At 58.7% G+C, this 13513-nt stretch overlaps 1 protein-coding gene across 1 annotated transcript in view; it reads right to left on the bottom strand.

Annotated features, from left to right (window-relative positions):
* Positions 1-3433, bottom strand: part of HTRA3 (HtrA serine peptidase 3) — a 29731-nt gene extending 26298 nt beyond the window's left edge. The window contains exon 1 of the mRNA XM_018049793.1: positions 2857-3433. Within this exon, the coding sequence (XP_017905282.1) occupies positions 2857-3241 (385 nt within the window). The 5' untranslated portion in view covers positions 3242-3433. The remainder of the gene's footprint in view (positions 1-2856) is intronic.

The following is a 13513-nucleotide window of genomic DNA, read 5'->3' as shown; positions in this document are numbered from 1 at the left end:
CTCTGCCCGGCTCCCAGCTCCCTGCGTCCTCCTCATCACCTGTCCAGAGAGCCCGGGTCACCTCCCGCCGCTCAGCACTGGAGCTCCGCCTCTGGGGAGCCTCCCAGGCCTCGCCAGGTGATGGAAAGGGTGGTGGGAGGCGTCAGAAGCGCGATCATGACACACAAAGTAACCGGCCGTCTGGCGACCGCTGGTTGGAGGCACGTGTCTGCGTGCCGTAGCTCATTACTCTCTGCACCAATTCACCGAAACTGAGCATTTGTCCCACTTGACAGATGAGGAAACAGGAGCAGGGCCTCGTGGGCAGCACCGCGTTCAGAGGAGGGGCAGGGCCAGCCCCAGCTGCGGGCCTCCCACTCCGCCCCTGAGCCCTCTGTGGCTGCCTGTGGCCGCCACGCTTCCGTTCTCTGCTGAGCCTCCAGTGTCTCCCTCCATCTGTTTCTCCAGGGCCCAGCCGGGCTCTGCCTCATCGCAGGGGCCTTGTTGCCGGCCCACGGCGAGCAGGACACACAGAGCAGGGGCTTCGCAAGCTGGGACTCCATCGGCCAAGAAAAAAGGTTTCATGACGCCCCTGGTGGTCCAGGGACTAAGACTCTGTGCTCCCAATGCGGGGGGCCCGAGGTTCAACCCCTGGCCAGGGAGCTAGGTCCCACTTGCTATAACTAAGAGTTCACCAACCACAACTAAAGATCCCCTGGGCCTCAACTAAGCCCCGGCGCAGTCAGGTAAATGAACATTTTAAAAAAGAATACAACATTTAATAGTTATTAAAGAAAATAAAGGCTTCGAAATGCCTAGACCACCTCCAACCCACTCTAGCCCCTGGTGCCCTGGAGCCTGGCTCTAAGAGCATCCACTACTTGGGAGAGTTGGCTTTGGGGAGCCCACCCTGAGCCCTCTGCCTGTCTGACCTGCCAGCATGGCCTGAGATGGGCCCGCTGGCTCTGAGCCCCAAGGCAGAGGGTGAAGTGGGCACGCAGTAAATGATAAGTTTTCCACCCCCATGACATCGAGTGGCCCCATGCCCTCAGTCTCCCAGGCACAATCCAAGCACAAGCCTGACCACATCACACTCACTTCTCTTAAAACCCTTCAAAGGCTGTCCCATATAATCATGGCTAATCCCACATAATGCTTCCCAAACCAGGCTCCCTGGAACCCTGGCGTGCCAGGGGGAGATCCCGTGCGTTCTCCCAGGAAGGAGCTCTTTGCTGAAGTTCTCTTGGGAAACCCTGGGTTTTTATCATTTTGGTTTTTTTTTTTTTTTACCTTGTTGCAGGGAGCTCTGAATGACTCAAGCTGAATGTGACTCCCCACTGCAGAGCTGGAGTTTACTTTCTAGAACGTTTGGGCCCCAGGACAGTTGTTTTCAGAATCCCAGACCTGATTTGGGAAGCCTGGCCTACAGGGTGAAATCTAAGGTACAGTGTTTATGGGACACGCATGGTCCTGTCCCTGACAAGCTGTCCAGCCTTGGGTGTCACACACATGCACACACGCATACACGTGCACACATACATGCATGCGCATACACGCACATGCACGCACATGCACATGCGTGCACACATTCGCACACGTGCGCACACACACACCCCTGCACACCAGCTGCTCTGGGCTGTGTGTTCTCCCTGACCTGGCTCACCACACACGGTAAGGTCTCCATGTGGCGATTCACACTGCCTTCTCTTCCCAGAAGAGCTAGCCCTTCAGCCCTTCCAGGCTCCCTGGCTCCTAGGTAGCCTTGTGCCCCACGGTGGAGCCCGTCCTGGGGGTCAGCATCTCCCCAGCTGTGGGCTGAGGGCACACACGGAGCCTGATTCCTCTCGGTTGCTGTGAACTCAGCGCAGGGTGCTGTGCTCAGAGTGCCTAGGAACCAACGCGGGAGCCTGCCTTCCCAAGAGATGCCCCAGACGAACATGGGCACAGCAGGGTTTTCTAGCATTTTCTTTCACAGGGTCAGCCTGTGTGGCAAGAAGCCACCTGGAGCCAACCCCAGGTTAGGGGGTCTACTCTAAGGTTGGGCTTCTCCCGTGGCTCAACGGTAAAGAGCTGGTCTGCCAAGGCAAGAGACGAGAGATGTGGCTTCCATCCCTGGGTGGGGAAGACCCCCTAGAGGAGGGCATGGCAACCCACTCCAGAATTCTTGCCTGGAGAATCCCATGGACAGAGGAGCCTGGTGGGCTACAGTCCATGGGGTCACAAAGGCACGACTGAGCAACTTAGCACGCACGCACGCACGCATGCTCCAAGCTTTGATGGGACTGAGAGATTTCTTACCCCACAGCCTGTCCACACAGAGCCCCCTCACACAGTCCAGAGACGCCACACACTGGCTCACCATTCCTAAACGACCTTCCAGAGACGTATTTTAAATGCAGTACGAGAAAAGAAAAGAAAAGAAAAGAAAACACCCTATGTGGCTCAACTGCTGTCTTACGGATACCCAGACATCGGATACCCAGACATCGGAGGCCAGGAAAGAGTGCTTTGCATCCAACTCCCAGGCAGGGCAGGGATGTGGGGACCAGGGGAAACGAGACACAAGGAGGGTACATTTTAATGAGGCTGGAGAAATGCTGGGGGGACCAGGCCCACTGGGGTGTTCAGAGCCCTTGGTCTCACCACCGGTGGGCTACTTCTGCGACCTTGGGGACAGCACTTTACCTTTCCCCGTCTTGGTTCCCCGACCTGAAAACCGGAAGCCTGGTTAGAGATCTCTAAAAGAAATCGTCACTTGTTCCCTGGGGAGCGCTCCGCCCTGGCTCTGAGCCCCGTTTCCCAGGAGACGCTTCTTCATCCCCACCCCCCCCAACCCCGCCAGCGATGCTGGCGCTCCCTCCCCGGCCGAGCGCTTACCCGATGGGCAGGCGCCCTTCTGCAGCTGGCGCACGGGCGTCCCAGAGAGCTGCAGCGCGCGGCGGCTGGCCGCCTGCAGCGCGCACACGTTGGCGTAGGTGTGCCCGTCGGTGCCACACACAGCGTGCGCCCAGCGGCAGCGACACAGCCCGCGCACGCACTCCAAGCTCTCCCCGCACGGCGAGTGGACGGCGCGGCCGCACGGCTCGCCCTCGGTGGCGGCGCACACCAGGCAGCAGTTGCAGAGGTCCGGCACGTAGCCGCCGGGGCAGCGGGGGCTCGGGCACCGCGACACGTCGCAGCGCGCGGGGCACGACGCGGCTGGGGGCTCCCGGGCCAACGCCAGGGCGGCCAGCGCGGCCAGGAGCAGCGCCCGCGCCTGCATGGCGGACCGGCCGGCGGCGGGCGGCGGCGCGGGAGACCGGCCCGGGGAGGGGGCGCGCACCGAGGCCGCGGCTCCGGGCGCCGACGGAGGGAAAGCGGCCACCTGCGCCGGCGGCTCGGGCTCAGGCGGGCGGGCGCCGGGACCGCAGGGACATGCCCGGGGCGCGGGGAACGCGGCGGCGAGGGACTGGAGAGGCGCCCCGTGCCGGCCGGGCCGACGGTCTGCGGGGCGGCCGGCCCTGCCGCGTTTTAAGGCGCCGGCCGCCCGCCCTCGCAGAAAGGGGGTGGCCCGGCCCCTCGCCAGCTCCGCCCCGGCCCAACCGCCGCCCCCCTCCACCCCCGCGCCGGCCTTCCGGGGCCTGGACCCACCCGCGGCCAAAAGCTGGGCCTGCCTGGTCTGGGGAACCGGGTGATGGTTATGCAGCGGCGGCGTGTCAGGGGCCTTGTAGGGGAGGAGCCACCCGCGTGCAGGCCGCGGGCACCATCCCGGGAATCTCTGACCCGGCCCGGTTCGTGTCCCAGTTCCAGTGACCTCAGCTACTCCTCCGGGTCCCCCCCTTCAAAGAATGGGCAAGGCCAGACCGTTAGTCCCGGCCCCTCCTCCCCAGCCCGTCTCCTCTCCCTGCCCTGCGGCCCAGCGCCCCCACCCCCAGCGCGGGCCTCCTGGGCCTGGGTGCCCTCAGGACTCACAGGCCTGGCCCCTGGCCCACCGGCGGTGGAGGTGGACATCGCCGGCCCTGGGGAGATGCTGGGGACAGACCTCCAGGAAGCGCCTCCACCCCACCGTCCCCGGCCCTTAGAGCTCGGAGGAGTTGCTTCCCCGGGCTCCGCACAAGGTCTGTCTGGTTCCGCCCCGAGCTCTCAGTGCCCTGGAACCCTGGCGGGGTCACCTGACAGCCCTGTGCCTCAGTGTCCCCCCTGGGAAAGGGGAAGGCGTAGGGCTGTGCCGTATAGGGGGCATCCCCTGCGTTGGGGCTTGGCATGCAGTCAGCCCACAGGGGGCAGATTATTCTGCACACGTTCTCAGAAAAGACGCTCCAGGCCGGGGGCCCTGCCCCGAGGGCCCAGAGCCTGGTGACCGGGCTGCCTGCAGTGTGACGAGGGCTGTGGGCGGGTGCGGTCCAAGAAGAGAGAGGACAGAACCCTCTTTGGAGGTGAGCTTCAAGAGGGTGTAGGGTCTGGATGCTGTAGTGGGCCTGTGGGCTGCTGGCGTCAAGCAGGGAGCTAGTTCCCCCCTGGGTGGAGGCTTAGAAGCAAAGCCAGGTCAGAGGGGCGACCTGTCAGGCGGAGAAAGCCTTCGGCTGAAGACCCTGGAGCTGGGGGTCCGCACCTTCTTTGCAAGGCCCTGCGGCCGCCTGCTGAGGTCTAGAGAGCCCTGCTCAGAATGATGGCTTTCCATGCATCCAACAAGCTGCACAGCATTACTGGGGGGGGGGGGGGAGGAGGGAGCCATGCTGTTATGAACACAGTTGTTAAAGTATGTGGTAAAGAACCCACCTGCCAACGCAGCAGACTCAAGAGATGCGGGTTCGATCCCGGCATCGGGGAGACCTCCTGGAGGAGGAAATGGCAGCTCGCTCCAGTATTCTTGCCTGGAGAATCCCGTGGGCAGAGGAGCCTGGTGTGCTACAGGCCATGAGGTCACAAAGAGTCGGACACAACTGAGCGACTAAACAACAGTGGGGAAACTGAAGCCTTAAGTGAAAGGACCCATCCCTCGCTTTCCTTCTCCCATCTGAAACTGGGGTGCAGGCCCCTGGGGTCGCCTTAGTTTTTGCCTGGAAAGGGCAGGCCCCCCAGTCGCAGAAGCTGCCGTGAGCAGGGCTGTCTGGAGGCCCCAAGTGCTTGTGTTGGCAAAGGGAATTGGTTTCCAGGTGTCCTGGCAGTGCCCAGGAGACGGAGGGAGCAGTGCCCCCTGCTGGTCAGACTCTGTCCTGCCTCCGGGTGCAAACCAGGACACCTTCAGGGCTTCCGTTTAGGTGGCAGGAATCCTTCACCACCACCCCTGCTCCCCGCATCTCAGTCTCCCCCAGAGCCCTGCCCCTCCTGAGGGTCAGTTCCGTTCAGCAGTCGCTCAGTCGTGTCCGACTCTTTGTGACCCCACGGACTGCAGCACACCAGGCTTCCCTGTCCATCACCAACTCCCGGAATTTAATCAAACTCATGTCCATTGAGTCGGTGATGCCATCCAACCATCTCGTCTTCTGTCGTCCCCTTCTCCTCCCGCCTTTAATCTTTCCCAGCATCAGGGTCTTTTCTAACGAGTCAGCTCTTAGAGGCCAAAGTATTGAAGCTTCTTCACCTTCAGCATCAGTCCTTCCAATGAACACTCAGGACTGATCTCCTTTAGGATGGACTGGTTGTCCTTGCAGTCCAAGGGACTCTCAAGAGTCTTCTCTAGCACCTCAGTTCAAAAGCATCAATTCTTCGGTGCTCAGCTTTCTTTATGGTCCAACTCTCACATCCATACATGACTACTGGAAACACCATAGCTTTGACTAGACAAATCTTTGCTGGCAAAGTAATGCCTCTGCTTTTTAATATGCTGTCTAGGTTGGTCATAGCTTTTCTTCCAGGGAGCAAGTGTCTTTTAATTTCACGGCTGCTGAGGGTGGGCATCCTCAAAGCTCTAGGATGCCCCTGGGTGGAGCTTCAAGGATGCTGGAGGTTCCTCCTGTTTATTATTCATTTACATTTAATCCCCCAACCCCCACCGCTGCTCTCAGTACTAAAGCCCCTTTACAAACAAGATCAAGATAAAAATGAAAGAAGAGAAACCAAGTAAAGCCAAAAACAGTGATAGAAAAACAAAAAACCAGGAAGCCAGAGGTAGGGCTGGTCCACAAGTTGTTGCCCTGAGATGCTGTTTTTTGGTGCGGTGGTCCCCAACCTATTTGGCACCAGGGACCAGTTTCCTTGAAGACAAATTTTCCACCGACCTGGGATGGAGGGGATGGTTTTGGGATGAGTCAAGTGCGTTACATTTTTTGTGCACTTTATTTCTATTACATTAGCTCCATCTCAGAACATCAGGCATCGGATCCTGGGCGCTGAGGACCCCTGTTTTAGTGCATGGCTGTAAGTTTGGCTCCCAGCTTCCTAGCAGCCCGGGCAAGGATGGAGATGAGATGCCCGTGTTGCAGAAACAAGCCGTCACTCCAGAGCAGCCTGACTTCTCACTACGGAGAGGAGAGAGCGTCCCCAGGGGAGCCTCAGAAAGGGTGCTGTGGTATGTCCAGGCACCCCCACAGCGGGTCCCGCGTGGCTCCCCAGAAAACAGCTCTCAGTGGGAACGAGGGGCAAGGAGCCTAGGCGTGCTTCAAGAAATGCCATTCGTTAGCAGGTGGGATTCAGACGCCCCGGGCAGGCAGGGGAGCTCTGCAGTGGTGCCTAGGCCTGGCAGAACATCCTGGAAACTCATTCAGGAGTGAGAGCGTGTGATACTGAAAGTGATGAGAACCGGCCTCACGGATTCATAAGCATGTCTTCCCTGCACACGTCCTTGCCCCCATGACACATTAAACCGCAGGGAAAGAGCTCCAGGAACCTTTGTTCAGTGCACGGGCTGGGTCGGCCCATCCAGCTAGTGGCCCACAACCCAGTAGGGCAAGAAGGTTCCAGAAGAGGTGGGAGGCCCAAGAGGACTGAAGGCCACCAGAAACAAGTCAGCGAGGGCCCCGACACTCTGCTTCGGGGCCCTCTAACAAAACATAGCCTGGGGGCCCAAGGGTCCCAAGGGTTGCCCAGCACGTTCCTGACCACCAGCAGAGCAGCGGCAGGCAAAGGACAGTCCTGCTCCCTGAAGACTCTGCCACCTCTGTGAGCTGGGGGAGAAGCGCCCCCCCAGGAAACACCCACAAATTCTTGGGCCAAGGGGATGCTTTCTGTGGGGCTCAAGGTCTTGCACCTGCCGGTAGGGCTTCCTGCTACAGAAAGTGATCTTGCTTCAGCTCTCCATCACAATACGGTCACCCTCTAGGTCTGGCTCCCATCTAGACATCAGCCCCTTGCGGACGATGGGGACAGTGTCTCACCTCCCCAGCGCTGGCCAGGCTGGGCGTCGGCCAACGTTACTCCCACTGATGGGAATGGGGTCGGCTCCCTCCAGGGGGGAACCTGAGCTGGGCCAGGGTATGCGGGCCCCCTGGGGCACCCCCATCCCATGCCTCCATCTCTGCACAGAGCTGGACAGCCAGCGGGGCCTGGGTCCCCAGGCTCTGGGCAGCCTCTGCCCTTTGACCTCAGCTTTGTCTACGGCTTCACTCTGGATGAGGTCATGACTCATGTAACTTTGGGGACCTGAAGGCCATCCCAGCCACACCTCGGCCTGCAGTAAGACTCATTAGTGAGTGACTCAGAGGGTGGGCCCCTGCACAGGGTTGGGGTGGGGAGGAGGGTCGGGGTGGGTGGGACCCGCTCTGTCTTCAGCCCCCACCCCCTGGGCCCTCCCCACACTTAGAGGAAGTGAGTCCTTCAGAGAGAGAGACTTCTCTCCCCAGCCCTGTGCCCACCCTGGCCCCTGGCCTCAGGGGAGGAACACGGACAGGCACCAGCCAGCACTCAGGACTGCTCAGGGAAATAGGGGATAGTATGATCCCTGCTTCCTGGGATCCCTGATAGCTCAGTTGGTAAAGAATCCGCCTGCAATACAGGAGACCCCGGTTTGATTCCTGGGTTGGGAAGATCCCCTGGAGAAGGGATAAGCTACCCACTCCAGTGTTCTTGAGCTTCCCTGGTGGCTCAGCTGGTAAGGAATCCGCCTGCAATGCAGGAGACCTGGGTTCGATCCCTGGGTTGGGAAGATCCCCTAGAGAAGGGAAAGGCTACCCACTCCAGTATTCTGGCCTGGAGAATTCCACGGACTGTATAGGCCATTCGGTTGCAAAGAGTCAGACAGGACTGAGTGACTTTCAAAAAAAAAAGAAATATCCCTGCAAGTGAGGCAGCTAAGGCCCAGAAAGGTGGAGTAACGTGCCCAAAGGCACACAGCCTGCCCCAGACAAAGCCAGCTGTGGACTCAGGCTGTCTGGCTCCAGAGTTCATGCCCACGGCCAGTCCCCTGCGCTGTCTCGGGGTGACCACACTGTGACTGCACATCCAGGAGATGCTGGGGCAGAGAGAAGCCCAGGGACTGGACAGGGGCCACTCTGGGGCCCCCGGAGAAAGAGGGCCTTCCCTCTTCAAAGCAGGCTCTGAAGACAGGAGGGGCTTGCCAGGCAAAGCAAGAAGACAGGGGGCCCCAGGAGAGGTTCAGAGCTGCGAAGGGGGGCAGCGGGGCTCAGGAAGACAGACCTTCTCTCTAGGGCAGCAAGGACCCCCGGAGGAGGGGAAGCAGCAGCGTGGCGTGGGGTTACCTGAGGGCCTGGGTGGGCCAGAGCAGGGTGTGTCAGGGTCCCGGGGGCAAGCTGATGCTTTGGCCCCAAGTTGTATGCAAAAAAAATGAAAGAAAGCCTGACTACAACTGGCTTCAGCTGAAGAGGGCATATTGTGCACCTTCCCCACAGGTTGGCATCAGGTGTGGCTTGATCCAGGAGCTTCTAGTGTCCTGTGGCCCATCTAGGCTGTGCTCCCCGCAGCACTGGCCTGGGGGGTTGCAGGACAGCTGTCAGCAGAACCAGACCCACATACTCTGAGGGTCCTTTTCCCTCACAGTCCTAGCAAAAATCTCAGTGTGTCTTACAGTGGTTCTCACCTCCATCCCCGACTCAGTCATGAAGGCAGCAGAGTTGGGGGCTACTGGCAGTCCAGCTCTGATCACCTCCTGCTGGGCTCAGCATTTCCCAACCAGATGACTGTCCCAGATGGCAGGAAAGTATGCCTCAGAGACTGAGCTGAAAGAAGCTGCCCTGTGACTGACCCTTCACAGGCTTGTACACTCTGCTTGCACACCCCTGGTGATGGGGAGCTCACTACCCATCAAGGCAGTCTTTTCTGTTGTTAGAATGCTCTTTCTCTGATTGAGCTAAGTGCTGCTCCTGCAACTCCCACCTGTGGGCTTTGCTGGACCCCAGGAGGCTGGGGAGAAAATGCTGATTCCTCATCTCCAGAAGAAGACTGCAAACATCAGAGGCTGGACCTCATGTTCTTTCTCCTCTTTTTAGTTCCCGTGTGACCCTGGGCCTCAGTTTTCTATCTATCTGGAGAATGAAAAGGAAACCTTCCTGGGGTTCCTAAGGACCATCAGAGGCAGGAGGTAGAGCTGTAAGATGCTCCCCAACACTCCTGCCCCCGGCGTACACACCCTTCCCACTCTCTTTGAATATGGGTGGGCCTGGCCTAATCTTAAAAGGCCCTGGGCACTTTCTGAAGTCAGACACACAAGTGTAGAAGGATTGGAAGTGTGAGGGACCCGTGGAGGGGGTCACAAGGCAAGGATCTGGGGTGACCTCAAGGAGCTACGTGGTCCCCAGCCAATAGCCTGCAAGATAGTGGGAATCTCAGCCCTACCCACAAGGAAAGGAATTCTACCAGCAACCTGAAGGGCCTGAAGATGTTCCCCCTGCTGAGCCTGCAGCCGGGGGTGTGGGCCGCTGAGTGAGGACCGGCTGAAACGTGCCAGGGTCTTGACCCGCAGAGACCAGGAGAAAATAAACATGTATGGTTTCCAGCCACTAGGTTTGTGGTGAGCATAGAAAACAAATATAGGCAGTGAGGACTGAGTAAGTGGGTGGCTGACTCAGAGGAGCAGAGGGAGCGAGTCAGGGGAGCAGCTGGGGGGCTGGGGGACAACGGCCTGGAGGAGGGGAGGCACCCCCCTGCACCCCGGGGCCAGGCCCCAGCCCCGGGAGACAGCCACTCCAGAGCCCTGCAGGCTGGGCCAGGTCGGCCCTTTCTTGTGAGCTTTTTTTTTTTTAAGCTCCAGGGAGGATACAACAAGGTGGGCACTATTTATACCCACCAAATGGGAGGAGAAAACCAAGCCGGGAGGGCTTGTGGTTTTCCAAGGCCCCAAAGGCATTAGGTGATGATGGACCCAGGGTTAGAACACAGGTGGGTCTGACCCCAAAGCTCATGCTCTTACCCCACTTTTCTGTTCCACGTCCATTTTACAGAAGGGAAAACCAAGGCTCAGGAAGGGGAGGTGAGTTGCAGAGACACCAGGCTAATTGATAACAGAAGGTCACACGGACTGAGCTTGTACTACGCAGAAGCCCAAACACCTGTATCTGACCCTGACCACGTGCTCCGGCTGATGTGCTCATTTCACAGATGAAGAGGGAACCGAGAGGGTCAGTAATTGTCCGAGGTCACAGAGCAAGCGAGGGAGCTATAGGTCGCGATGGGAACCCAGGCAACGTGCCTCTCCCACAAGAGCTGGTTCAGAACCAGTGGACACTGAGGACTGGGTAAGCAGAGCTGGTAGGAAGGAGCGGACAGACGTCTGTAAGGGGCCCCAGCTGAATGAAATGATGAAATCAGGGCCACCCGGCCAGCAGGGCTTTGTCCTTTTCCCTTCTTTTAAGACAACAGCTTTCAGCTTTGACTGTCTGCAGCCCAAGACTTTCTTGGAAATGACCCTGTCCGCCCCACCCCAAAGCTGATAGGAGTTGGACGTGAAACTTCCCCTAGACGAGACTGCCTCCCCACGCCTGGGAAGGTACATATTGTCCATCCTGTCCAGCAAGGCAGCCCCTCCCTGGACTGCCGGCTCACCCCCCTCCCACCCCAGCTGACGGTGCAGCTGTCCTGGAGGCTGCTTGGCCTCTGGCCACTCTCTGAGGAGCCTGAGACCCTCCTCCATCCTCCCCAGAGCTGTGGCCGAGCAGATGCCCAGAGACTCACACTGGCCCCCTAGGATGTCAGGCCGGCTGGCTGGGTGGGGATCTCGAGCCGCTTTCCCCCAGCCCCTGGGCCACGCTGCCCTTCGGGACCCCTGAGCTGTTTCCACACATTCCTGGCGGCCTGCTGCACCGAGGACGAGCCAGAGAGGAAGGGCTGCAGAGCTGAGGGTGAGGAGGCCGCCTCTGGCCCTCCGGGGGCTCCCCTCCAAGCTTTCAAGCTGCTAAATGGGGTCCAGGTGCTGCCCAGGCCCCCGCCCCCTCAACGGTCCATATTCTCGCCCTTCCCCACCATGCTCCACGCCCAGGTTTACCCCTCACAGGGGCCCTGCAGAGAGGCTCCTGCCATCCCCGTGTTACAGGCTCAGAGAAGGGTAAGTGACTCCTGCAGGGCCACACAGCCAGGGCACGGAAGACAGGGTGCTGGCCCACGGGTTTCACGGCTGGGCCCTGGTTTGTGGGGTGGCCAGTTGGAGACTGAGGTCACACAGTAGCCAAGGTGAGGTGGTCCGGGCCTGCGGGCAACCTCCTGATGACCTGCACCCCCGGCAGGGATGGGAACCCCTCCTGCACACCTGCCAGGGCAGCCTGCCCTGCTTTGTTCCTGGGCCCGGGAGACCCTCACACCCACCTCTCTTGAGCCAGGCTGGGCTCCCCTCTGCCTCTCAGCCCACCTGGTGACAGTACAAGCTCTGGAGGCAGACCCTGGTGCCTTTCTGGAACTGCCTATCATTAATCCATCAGGTGGAGCCTGGTTTCCTGACCATCCTGAACCTCACGTGGGTCTGAACCCCAGTGCCTTCAGGGGTGAGCCCTGATTGGCTGAGCTTATCAGCATATCCTGCCCCCCTTCCATGGTGATTGGTTCAGGGGCGAGTCCTTTAGCCAATGAGAGCCAATCAGCACGACGGATCAATCATCCACTGGCACTGTCAGGAAGAAACATTTCTTTCTACACAGACTCTTTTCCTCCGTGTGGGAGCCGTGAAGAGTGACCAATCGCCATCTGATGGTCTTGAGGGAAAAGTCTGCCTTGGAATGGAGCCGCTTGAGGAGTGGAAATGAGCAGAGGAAAGAAAGCAAGCTGGTCTTCAGCCTGGATTGAGCAGAGGAGAGAAAGCAAGCTGGTCTTGAGCCTGGATCGTGCCACGCCTGAAGCTGTTGATTCTCAGCTGTCAGATGATTGAGCCAAGTAACGCTGAAGTCAGCTTGATTGAGCTTCCTGTGTTACCTACAGCTCAGCTTGCTGTTCAGGGGCTGTGCCCAGCCAACCCTGACGATAAACATAGATTCATAAGAACTCAGCCACTTGGGGGTTACGCCACTGAACGGACTGCCTGCCACGTGCCGGAAGCTGTCTATTTTACGTCCCCACGACGAGGTTCCCTTTGCGTGGGCGAGGATCTGAGGCTGATAAATCACCGACCCTTACCCAAGGCTAGGATTTGAACTTGGGTCTGTCCAACTCCGCAGCCCCTGTGGGTTCTCTGCCCCTGGGCAGTCCCTCCCAGGGCACCGCCTGTGAGCTGGAGCCCAGAGCCTGGCCACGCTGGACATCTGGGGAGGCTCTCCCAGGTGGACCCCCATCCTGCCAGCCAGCCTGGCAAGTACGCCGGCACTCCTTGGACCAGGAATGTTGGCTGGCTGGGGGCATCCCTGAAGGGGGTGGGAGGGAGCACAGTGTTGGCCAGAGCGGGCTCCAGGGTGCAGGCGGCTCCTAGCTCAAGTTGTAGGTTCTGCCACGTCCTTAGCTCACCCCTCCCTCCCCAAACCCGAATGTCAGTCCCCATCCCACCCAGTGACTGAGTGGACGCTCATCCTGTGGCCCCTTCCCAGGACCCCTCACCGCAGGGACTTCCTCTTCCGCCCTTCCTCGGCCCCCACGCCACATCCTGGATCTCATATCACCAGAAACTGCTCACCTCTGAAATCTCAGTTTCTAACCATCCCCCTTGGTTTTATTTATTTATTTTTTAGCTGTGGGATCTTAGTTCCCCGATCAGAGATTGAATCCATGCCCCCCTGCAGGGGAAGCTCAGAGACTTAACCACTGGACTGACAGGGAATTTCCCCTAACCTTAGTTTGAAAAAATATATAACAACTTTGTTGGGATGTGATTCATATGCCATACAGTTCACCCTTTTATGAAGTACAGTTCAGTGGGTTTTTTTTTTTTTAGCATATTCACTATGTACAGCCATCACTAGACAGCATATTGAAAAGCAGAGACATCACTTTGCCAACAAAGGTCCGTCTAGTCAAAGCTATGGTTTCTTCAGTAGTTGTGTATGTATGTGAGAGCTGAGCTCATCATAAAGACAGCTGAGCTCTGAAGAATTGATGCTTTTAAACTGTGTTATTAGAGAAGACTCTTGAGAGTCCCTTGGACTGCAAGGAGATCCAACCAGTCCATCCTAAAGGAAATCAGTCCTGAATATTCATTGGAAGGACTGATGCTGAAGCTGAAGCTCCAATACTTTGGCTACCTAATGCG

This window comes from Capra hircus, chromosome 6, assembly GCF_001704415.2.
Source record: "Capra hircus breed San Clemente chromosome 6, ASM170441v1, whole genome shotgun sequence".
Lineage (NCBI taxonomy): Eukaryota > Metazoa > Chordata > Mammalia > Artiodactyla > Bovidae > Capra > Capra hircus.
Note: the sequence above shows the minus strand (reverse complement) of the source record. Positions and strands in the feature narration are given on the sequence as shown.